Source organism: Pisolithus orientalis (genome assembly GCF_024613125.1).
Source record: "Pisolithus orientalis strain OTSU chromosome Unknown F5J12scaffold_45, whole genome shotgun sequence".
Classification (NCBI taxonomy): domain Eukaryota; kingdom Fungi; phylum Basidiomycota; class Agaricomycetes; order Boletales; family Pisolithaceae; genus Pisolithus; species Pisolithus orientalis.
The window spans coordinates 244,407-255,541 of record NW_026260826.1 but is presented as its reverse complement, the minus strand read 5'-3'; the positions used below and the strand labels follow the sequence as shown (position 1 = coordinate 255,541).

The window sequence follows — 11,135 nt, the reverse complement described above, 5'->3', positions numbered from 1 at the left end:
TCTTCGTAATCCTTCAGAAGTTTAACTTCCTCCTTAGTCGAGGATAAGGCAGCCTCGAGTTCTGTGGACAAAGTAGTCTTGTTAACACTACTCACCGCTGGTTCCTGGATGGAACCATCATCGTTAAATATTACGGCACTTCCTTTGTAAAAAGGGGCGAAGTCCCTGATGGCAATGTCAGTTTCCCGGGTAGGTATGTACCCATCATCCCAACAAGTTATTTTGTTGAGCTCCCAATCCATCCGGGGTTTGTACATCCAGAGAAAGGGCATTCCCAGAAGGATATGTTCCTTTCCTACCAAGGGCCCAACATAACACTTAATGTGAACGACACAATTCTTGATGAGGAGTTGTATGGTGATTTTTCTTGTGACCCACTCAACGTCCTTTCCGGTAAACAATGTAGTCTTGAACTTGGTCTTGACCCGATATGAAGGAATTTGTAATTTTTGAATGATTCGCTCCGAGATGAGCAAAACCTCTGTGCCCGAGTCGACACAGACCATTACTCCTGCCATAAAGTCCAGCAACCATGCCCTTCCAAGAGGTGAACCAACTCTCATACACGATTCATCATCTATAGAAGTACAGTTTGCAGACAATATAGAAGCAGGACCTGCCTTAGGAGTTTCGGTGGTCCCATTTAAAAATCCATCCCATAGGCCTTCCTTTCTTCGGTCGTTGCCAAACAATCTCCTATATATGTGGTTTTGGTTCCATCTTCGGAGAGAACAACCCATATACCAGGGAGAGTTTTGCCTTGGGACTTCTTACAGTCACACTTGTAGTGACCTTTTGCTCTGCATTCGAAGCACGTAACTTCGGAGTTTGAACGTCTAACGTTCCATTTGCGTTTGTCAATGTCCATTGCATCAGGATCTTGGGAACCTCCATGGTAATGAATGAATTTGCATTCATACCAAGATTCCTTCCCTTCGAGGATATGCTTCGTTGCTATCGCGGTCCTGGCTTCTCCTGCACACTGGATCCACTCAATAACCATGGCAGGTGTGCGCCCTGAATTAAGGACCCATTCACGATATTCTTTGTTTAATCCTTTTCCAAAGAAGATCCCTGCTTCACGTGACTCTTCCTTGAGTTGGGCTTTATTGACAAGCCCAGTAAACTCGGCAATATACAACTCGAGTTCTCATCTGCCTTGTGAGATGTTGGAAAGGTGAAGGATGGCCAGAGCAGTTTGGTCGCCAGACTCAAAAGTAGCTTTGAGACGCTCAACGAACCTTTGGAAGGTGTCTGAATACCAAATGGTTCCATCAAGAAGCTTATTTTCGTTTTGGTAGTTCTCGGCGAACGAGACAGCGGCCCCCTTCGTCATATATGTAAGGGCGAACGAGATCTTGAGTGATTCCGTGTTGTAGACGTGTTTGTTAAGGTTTAAGTAACCTTCGACTTGCGTGATCCAAGTCTGAAGCTCATTATGGCTTCCGTCATATTCTCCAGGACGCCCGACATTAAACTCCCTTCCTCCATTGGGTGGGCGGACATCATACGAGTCGTCAGGGTCTACTGGGGCCTTACCCTTACTGGACCCTCCAATGGGGACCTCTGGGGGAATTACCTTTCCATAGTTCCTGGCGTACCAAGCTCGTAGAGCTGAGTCCATAGGCATTCCTGTTGGAAAAGGGTCACTTGACTGTCCACCAGCTATCTTGCGCCAGTCTTCCACCAAAGAGCGCCTCTGTTCTTCCAACCTTTCCTTCAGCTCCACTTCGGAGAAAACCTTCAGTGGCATCTCAGGGGCTGATTCTCCATGACTGATCATCATGGACATTGATGTTGATTTGCATGCTTCTTGTTCTTCCTTGAGGACTGATCCGAAAGAAGTATCGGACTTCTGATCGTCTTCTTCTTCTGAACTAAGTGTGACTTCTGATTCCCTAAAATGGGACAAATATGACAACCTGGGATTGCTAGCTGTGGCTGACAGCCCTAGTCTTCCAGGTATCGGCGGTAAAGGTGGGTTCCTTCCAAGTCCTAATGGGGTGTTATGAGGAGGGACTGGAGGTCTCGACTTTTGTGAGTTAGACACTTTAACGGAAAGTGACAACGAAGACTGAGGGAGGATTTATTTCTCAAGAGAAACCTGTCGGTGTGGTTGAGGATAGTGCGAGTGGCTTTACACGTAGGGAGACACAAGCGCTGACTCTAGGGAGGCGATCTATTAAAGCCTAGTGGCTGCCTGTAGAGCGGTGAACTTGATTAAGGGTAGAGGGATGCTTCTCAATTTTGTTATCGACTTTGCTGGTTGAGTTGAGGAGTGGAGACGAGAGAGAAGGCAAGTTAGTCTTTACGTGTAGGGAAACCAACGAGCCTTTGACTTGGATAAGATGGTTTGTTAATGTTCAGTAACCAGGGGCAAGTAGACTTTTCATGAAGAGGTCGATGAGCCCCGAAAGCTGCATAGAGTTTTTTGATTTTGTTATGCCTGAGCGCAGTGACTTCTTCAAATAGAATAGGCACAAAGCGCGCGAGGTGGGAGACTATGGGCCGAACTTGTCGTAACCCCTATGGCTGAGTTATCGCGATGATCCGACAGAGGTTCTGTCCACTGGTGAGTCCCTAAGGTTGTTCGCACTGAGAGAGAACAAGGATTTAAAGCGAAGGGATGAAGCTCAGTTGCAAGCTATCAAAAAACTGCAGATACAGGACGAAGTACGTAGGATTAAATACTCCTAAGTACGAGTACCGTAGCAGTCGCGTGTGACACGTCATGACGCGTATCCACAGCAGTCAACGAGTTCATCAATGAAACAGAAAGAGTCATCCGGTGTCAATGATGGGGATAGTCAAGGATACGAAGGCTATACCAGCTGCACAATCAACATGCAGCAAGGAGCCTGACACCAGATCTATAGTACAACATATAAGCAACATAAACGAGTCAGAGACGAGTCATCAGAGCAAAAAGGAAACAAGTCGTCCATCAGAGAGGGCAGTGGAATACTGGATCACATTGGCAATGCGGTCTCAACAGGTATTGGAAATACCTGTAACATGGGAGATCCAAATGTTCCCTGGAGCATTCGAGCCCCTAGGATGGTGACGATTACTAGAGATGTGACAAGGCATGTGACACACATGACTGCAAAGAGTTGAAAAAGGAAGGACCCCTGACGGAAGCGTAACACAGTACAGCTTAGGACATCAAATTAAGTCACCATCCATCCTTCTGTAGGCTGACAGCAGTCTACCCTATCGCTTTCTATCATGCTTGCCTGGCCCTATGAAGCAATACTTGCCACAACCCAGCCAATCCCACTTACGATCTCTTGATTCCCCCTGCTACTTATGATGAGGCAGTCTGTCGAAGTGATGCATCCAGGTGGAGGGCAGCCATGGATAAGGAAATAGATCAGCTAAGGTCGATGAATGTTTATAGCCTTGTTCCCCTTCCTCCCAGGGCTCACGTGATAGGAAGTCGCTGGGTGTTGGAGTATAAAGAAGGAGACGGTAAGGGAGGGCCAGTCGAGAAGGCATGTTTTGTTGCGAAAGGGTTCACTCAGGTACTGGGCAGGGACTTTGGGCAGACGTTTGCACTGGTTGCAAGGCAGAGTTCCATTCAACTCCTCGCTGCCAGAGAGGACTGGGAACTACACTCGCTGGATATCAAGAGGGTGTTCCTTCATGGAAAGGTCAAGGAGAGGGTGTACATCAAACAACCACCTGGGTATGAGGAGTATGGCCCAGACGGCGAGGAGTTGGTTGGGTTACTTCATTCTGCTCTCTATGGAATTAAACAGGCCGCCTACCACTTCTACGAAACACTTCGCTCTGAACTCGAGAGCCAGGGGTTCCAGCACAGCGAGGTAGATCATGCAGTGTTTGTCTTTTGTCAGTTAGAGGTCATCTGCATGGCTGCCTGGCATGTTGATGATGGCCTCGGTGGAAGCAACAATGAGTATTTTCTCGCTGAGGTCAAGCATCGTTTACACCTCTGTTTTGGCATCTCAGACATGGGACCTGTCACGAAATACCTCAGCATCCAGTTCGAATGCAATCATCACACCTGTGAACTGTGGCTTCACCAGAGCGAGTACATTGTCCACCTCCTCCAGGAGTATGATCTTGTTGACTGCCACCCGGTACACCTTCCAATGGACCCCACTCATCCTTTTCTCACTGATGCCAAGGCAGCAAAACTGGTTGAGCCCGCTGACCTAAGGTCTCTTTACCCGAAACTCATAGGCAAACTGTTATACCTCTCTGTTTGCACCCATCCTGATATTTCCCTTGCCATTCAGCATCTTTCACAGTATCTCTCCCATCCCAGTGCATGTCTACTTGGAGCCACAAAACATGTCCTTCGTTACCTTGCAGGCACAGTTAATCATCACCTTCACTACAGGGAGTGCACATGCAGTCCTCTTCTGCATGGATTCAGTGATGCTGACTGGGCAACAAACCCCAAGGATCATATTTCTGTGACAGGATATTGTTGGTTCTATTGTGGGGGTGTTGTCGCCCACTCTTCTAAAAAACAGACTATGCAGGCCCTGTCCTCCACCGAAGCCAAGTATATGGCGGTCACTGCAGCCATCCAGGAAGGTCTGTGGATTCGGTCCTTCCTCCTGTCTGTGGGTTTCCCGGTGCCACCCCCCACTTGTCTTTACGCTGACAATGCAGGGGCGATCGCACTCTCGCGAGAGGCTGCAAACAACCATCGCACCAAACATATCGACATACGGTATCATTTTTGTCGTTCTCACATCGAAGCTGGGACCTTCCTGCTTGAGTGGATCCCGTCCTCCCGTAACACCGCTGATGTCCTCACCAAGGCCCTGCCTCGTCCGTCCTTCTCCTGTCATGTCGCTGGTCTCTCGCTCGTGTCCCGTTGAGGGGGCATCGGAGGTCGTTTTCAATGGTCACTTTGCTCGCTTCTCGTTTCTGTTTTTCCTCCTCTGCATGCAGAACGTTTCTCCTTTTATCTGTTCTCTTTTCTTCTCTCTACGCATGGAACTCACGTTAGTTTGGACTTTCTTTTGTCCGTTTGCACGTGTCCCGCTGTGGGGGCGTGTAGGTGTCAACGGTCACGTGTTAGGCGCTCTTGTACTTATAGAACTGTTTACGCTAGTTTACACCTCAGCGCTTGTGTCTACGACGCTGAGGTGGGTACGGTAACCACTGAGGACACGCATGTATACTTACCTCCTGTAGCGTGTCTTATCAGGTATTGTCAATGGCAGCACTTGTGTCTACGACGCTGAGCATGTCTTATCAGTTTACAACAGCACTGTCAGTCTCAGTGGAAAGGTACGATATTGTATCAGTCTTGCATCGCTTTGGACTTGGTCAGAGAATCAACTTGAAAGATTGTAGACTTCTTGGATAACTCGAGTTCCATGTGCCATCAGTATCCTTCCCTCACGCTGGTGTACAATTTTGCTCAGGCCTACGGCGACGCGGGACACGTTCACATGCATAACGCCTCTCGTATTCCTCACAACTTGGCCTTGAACGCAGGCTCACTCCTGTGGGCCTCGTTCGACATCTCTGTGTCCCGTACCAGTTCCCTCGCTACACTCGAGTGTTCCCTCTCGCCATCTCCAAATTCCGGATCTATTCCCTCCAACGAGGAGTGCGAAGCACGACGGAGAACATGTTCCACGATGGAAGGTGCCACATGTCCCAACCCAGGCGGCCAATGTGGATAACCACACGACTTTTCCGACAACCCGTTCTTCTCCTCATCGGACGGTCCATACTTTTCAGTGGCTGCTAGCCACGTCGCAAACGTTTCAGAATGTATGGAGCACCTAGAATATTCCGACGAGGAATCAGATTGCCACTTGTTGTGCTGCAAGAACGTAGATGAGACGGGTCGTCCGACGCTACCGTAGAGAACCCTAACTTTTTCCGGAAAGGCGGTTGTTGTTGTTGTACTGGTGATGGTGACAGTGACCCTGCTTGGATCCAGGACGAACCTGTCCTGGGTGAATCCTGACTTCCGTAGCTCAGCTTGCACGATGACTGAAGTGTTCCCATTGATCACGGATTTTTTTTAGAAAGGATGTCATCAGTACCGCGCCACCGCTAGTAGGTAAATAGATAAGGCAGAAAGAAGCATGACACCCACGAAATTGTTTGAGCCCAAGCCCGAAATGCACCCTACATATTAAAGCCAGGATGCAGGAAACAATGAGTAGGAGGCCAGCCATTATCGAAAGGGAACCCAAAAACGCCCACGCTCCAATCTCGTAGCGGTACAGTGCGCTGGTGAACAAGAGAGCGGAGAATACGAGCAGGACAACGTTAAGAAAAGAAAAGACCAAGAACCAGCTTTTCTGTTCGAGCCGGATCGAACGTAAACCCTGTATAAGATAGCGGTGAACTGTTGAACGGACGCGAAGCAAATGTCGTTATACGTACCAAAAGCCACCATGGAAGAATGATCTATGGTACCCAGCCACTGATCAGCAACGAGCCCTATTAATAAAAGAAGATAGATACGTACAGCAGAAACAACAACGAAGGCCACGTCGAACAATGTGCTGTGCGAATAGGGAGAAATAATGCCAGTCTTGCGCTTGTCGAACCAGGCCGCAGCAGAAGCGACAACGTAAAACGAGGCGAATTGAAGGAATACTGTCAGCCAATGTAGGAGCTGTGCGTAATGAATCAAGTAAATCCCATATATATTCATGGCGACTTTGTAAATGGACGGACCTTCAAGACTCGGGTGACTGCGGGTGACGAACCAACACTACTGAACATCTCTTTTCCGTAGATCTATATGGAAACTCATGGTCAGTGATATGTGCCCAACACGAGTCCAGGCGAGTTCCTACCTTCACCAACTTGTAAACAAGGAAGATCGTACACAAAAAGACACTGCCGTGGATTCCGAGGATCTGGGGAGGACGAGTAAGGTGAGCGGAGATATCCACTGAGGGTTAAGTCTAAGGAAGTCGTACTTACAGCATAGCGGATGACATCGCTCGGCCAACCACCAAGAACATCTACGCCATCGCACGCTCCATTGACGATATCGGTATACGTTTTCTTCGCAGCTCGTTCACTGTAGAGGCGGAAAATAGACCACGCAGTATTGGCACCATGACTAGCTAGAACGACGACTCTGCGAAAAGAAAGTTGAGAATTCACCTCGGTTTTTCTGACTCGCCTGCACGTACAGGTGTGGGATCGATTCCATAATCAACTGATACGAAATTCCTAAGTAACGAGAGGAAATGGCACGAATACAATGGGGTAACACGCACAGATACCAGGGAAGTTTGAGAACAGCCAACACTGGAAAGCGATGTGGATGACGTCTTCACTCTTGGCATCACGGAGGCTATGGCAATGAAAAAGACCGGCGTTAGCTCCTAGTAATACAGTAGTGGGCACAGCAGCAAACTAACAAAGTTTCCAACCAGGTAAGAGATTCGACACACTGGAGGCTGAGAGTCGTCGAAGAGCCTGGATTAGACACGACCACTCCTTGTGTCGTGCCTGCACTATCAACGAGGGGGTTTATGGACACGTCCCGACTAGCAAGCCCTGCAGCATCGGTGGCAACTAACTGCCCAACGTCATGATCAGCGAACTTGTCACGAAGGACTACGCATGCCACGGCATATACAATAGTTAACCTCACCTTGATTGTTGCTTGCCTGTTCCATTATAGACGATATCGCAGGATGTACCGCGAAGACTTGGGATTCCGTAGCATATCTCAATCACGTCACCATGCACGACCGTAAATCCCCTCTGTACACCGGCGGCATCAATGATGTCCGACATGAGCTTCCTCCCTTGAGCACTGACGCTGACTGACAAGCCTAGCAACGTCGATTGCGTGACACATGTTGCGAGTGCCAGGAAAAAGAAACACAGAGTGACACGGCATGTGGTTGCGCGGGTGTGCTGTACGATGCGACAGAAGATATCCACAGGCTCAGTTTTGACGCTTCCACAAGGAGAACTATCAAAAAAGACATACCCGTTTCCACAACGCGGATTGAAAGGACGCGCTGAAAACATCTCTGAACAGCCATGTCATATCGACTTCGTGCTTGTGAAGCAATTCTGTTGCTCTGCGGGAGCGCCAAAACTACGAACCAGTCGTGAAAATCCAGCCAGCTGGATATCTAAAAGAATGAAAGAAAACAAGGCAGCCCTTGCTAAGGGAGCGACTGAGGGGGAGACCGGAAGATGACCCAGTAACACCAGGTTACGGTTGGGAAAGGGCGAGCGGCGCCTCAGATACGCACCGCCTGGTACTTTTATAAGGTCGACAAGCGTACTTTGGCAGGTGCCAGGCGGAGGCAGTTCCCCCAGTCTAATACGTCCATCTTACTGTTATATCGCCCTGACGGTGAGAACCAATCATTGAGAGAAAAGATAAGATATGGATCACCGTTTGCACAGCTCTTGTTGATCACGATGAGGGATATACCTGGGTGTAAGCACATACCTAGTGGCGCCTACCAACAACCCAAGGATCCTAACTAAATTGTGATCAACGCAGATTCCACAGGCGTCGCACATTGCAGACGCCGGAAGCGCTAACAGGGAAATGGATATACATATGCACTTGAAGTTCCTGAAGAATGAAAAAAGAATGAGCAAATCGACTAAATGTTTGTCTGATAAGTCTAGATCATAGCTGTGCTAACGAATGACAGGGAAAAGGAATGTGGTCCGTGACGACGGCTACTCTACTGCAAACTGTTTGGGTAAGGCTGGGCGTTTGAAATCGTGGCCTCATGAGCTACCGAACAGCTTCCGTGGTTGATACAATCAGCAATTTCTTTTCCAACTCTCTGGCCCTCAAGGTAGGCACCTTGCAAGAAGCCTATACACCCCATCAAGTAAGTTGCAGCTCTTAGGTAAGTAGAAGACGTGGACTAACCGAAGTACTTGAGACTGGTAGCCTCCCCCGCGAACCAGAGGTGATTATCCACGTTGGCCCCCAAGTTTTCTACATGTCCAGGTACGAAAGATGCCCCCCAGTTGGAGTATGCGCCACGATACAGGGCATTAGTGCCCCAGGTAGGGATGTGGATATCGACCGGATCGGGGGCACCGGGGTACATTGTGCGAAGAACCTCCATGACCTCGTTCTGGAGCTGCGTGGTGTTCATCTGCTCAACGTAGGGCGACTGGTCACCCTGAAACCTCGTTGAGTAGAGGAAATTTAAGGCACGGTCGACATTCACTTACTGTCACAGTAACAAAAATGACTCCGGAACCAGGGAAGAAGTCGGGATGATCCAAGCTTTGCCATACCGGGAATCTCCCCCGCTGCAGGTCCGCGTAGAGTCCCATCTCAGTATCGAACCAGAAAGTGTCATTGAACTGCAGGAAGATCTTGTTGTACCCCGCCTGCCTTTGCGTTAGGGAATGTCATTCGATCAAGTCATTGCTTACCATTTCTATGCTGTTGATAGCCTCACGTTTCCAATCGGGAAGAGTAGGTTCGAAAACAACGTCGGTATTTTGCAGCACACCAACACTGAACGTAACCAGCGCATGTTCCGCGGTAAGGTTGTATCCGCCTGCTGTCAGAACGGTCACCCCGTTCTGGTCGTAGTGGATGGACGTTACGGTCTGGTTGTAGAGGATCTGGTTTGTCTTGAGGAAATCGACAGCTTCCGCTTGAACAATCCATGCAATGCCACGCGGGTCGATAGACATCATGTTCACATCCGAATAACCTCCGGACTCAGGGACGTAGGTGAAATTGTTGTTCTATAGCGAATCAGGGACATCGCAGCCACATAAAACGCTACGCATGTACTCACCCACTGCAGAGGCCAACCACGATGTTTGCGAAGGGGACTACGAAAATGGGTCAGTGGCGTCGTCCAGTGGCAGTGAAGGAGACACCGTCTTACCTGCGCATCTAAATTCCAGGTGGGGAGAGAGCGGATCAGTTTCAAAAGTGACAATGTAAGGGGGGAGACAAAACTTGCATTCCTGAAACACGGTAAGGCCGCACTCCTACCGAAGTATGAAGGGTTACATACGAAATCAACCTGGTAGTACTGGCAAGCCTCCTCTTGTGGGGTCGTGGGAGCCATACCCAAGTAACTGTAAGCTGACCGGAGATCCATATCAACCTTGTTCTCGCGCAATCGCTGCCCTATTTCATAAACCTTAGAAAGATTAAATAGCCACCAAAATTCCCTGGCGTACCTGCAACCACTGTAGCGTTGGTGAACGCATCTATCGACGCTGTGAAGGTGTCCGAGTAGTTGCTGGGCCCAGTGTAATCGAAGAAGGCTACGACAGGGATGAGTGTGACCGCAAAGAAGTTAGTGTAAATTACAAACGCACATACGCTCCCGTACAGGTCGCTCTCCACCACACTCAAATTGTGTTTCTGTGCCAACTCCCAAACTGGATTAGCATTTCCATCACCATCCTGAGTTCCCTGAATCCAGCTTGGACCCATCTCGACAACGATTTGTCTACCCGCAACACCGAAGGGCTTTTGAATCATGCGTCCGCCGAATTCTGTTTTGGCGTCCACAACCACGAAGTCGTCGATGCCTTGCTCATGGAGAGTACGGGCTGCGATAATACCAGCCATACCACCACCAAGGATGAGCACCTTGGTGTTATTCGGGGCAACACCGGCTTGGGTGAAGTTGGCCAAACTTTGAGAAGCGGTGATACCTTGAGCGGCCGCGCCAGCCAGGAGGCTGAGCAGCACGGTCCCAACAGAGACCCTGATTAGAGACATGGGAAGAGAGGGATCAGTGAAAAGATTGTGACAGAGCAGCGCGCTGCATTCTTTTTGGTATTGGCCATTTTATATGTCCTGGAAGCGATGTAGAAGCGACTTAATTCAACTGCGACCATTACGCGAAGTTTAACAGGTGTCCTGGAACTGGCTCCCAGGCTATTCGCCTGCTAATCGCGGGTGTTGTGCGGGTCGCCACTTCACCTGACAGAACCTCATGATATCAACTCGGAATGCTTGATCAGCCTGAATATATTGCATGATGGCCGGCCATCGTAGTCCACATACGGGCCGCCGGGAGATGGCTCCGCGCGTCGTATGGCCAGCGATAATGCCTCGGGGTGTTCAACAGCCACTGATCAGTGTTGTATGTTTGAGGCTTGGGCGGGCGATGGCATGTCATCCGTACATCCCGAATCTGTCG

The 11,135-nt window shown here is 49.3% G+C and overlaps 2 protein-coding genes across 2 annotated transcripts; both read right to left on the bottom strand.

The window, feature by feature from the left end:
• Positions 1 to 5,822: 5,822 nt before the first annotated feature.
• On the bottom strand, positions 5,823 to 8,130 carry F5J12DRAFT_423374 (uncharacterized protein). Its single transcript, XM_051739357.1, has 11 exons — positions 7,964 to 8,130; positions 7,619 to 7,887; positions 7,383 to 7,539; positions 7,239 to 7,315; positions 7,123 to 7,177; positions 6,937 to 7,036; positions 6,807 to 6,869; positions 6,685 to 6,747; positions 6,473 to 6,622; positions 6,388 to 6,411; positions 5,823 to 6,329 (listed from the first exon to the last, which is right to left on the bottom strand). The coding sequence occupies exons 2-11, from the start codon at positions 7,641 to 7,643 to the stop codon at positions 5,973 to 5,975; spliced, it is 1,071 nt and encodes a 356-aa protein (XP_051595993.1). The 5' UTR covers positions 7,644 to 7,887; positions 7,964 to 8,130; the 3' UTR covers positions 5,823 to 5,972.
• Positions 8,131 to 8,681: 551 nt separating this feature from the next.
• F5J12DRAFT_726578 (amine oxidase) lies at positions 8,682 to 10,711 on the bottom strand (the record flags this gene model as incomplete). Its single annotated transcript, XM_051741731.1, has 8 exons — positions 8,682 to 8,818; positions 8,876 to 9,134; positions 9,187 to 9,348; positions 9,394 to 9,714; positions 9,772 to 9,804; positions 9,993 to 10,108; positions 10,162 to 10,248; positions 10,303 to 10,711. 8 exons carry the CDS (start codon positions 10,709 to 10,711, stop codon positions 8,682 to 8,684), a joined length of 1,524 nt encoding a protein of 507 aa, XP_051595992.1.
• Between the last annotated feature and the right edge of the window lie 424 nt (positions 10,712 to 11,135).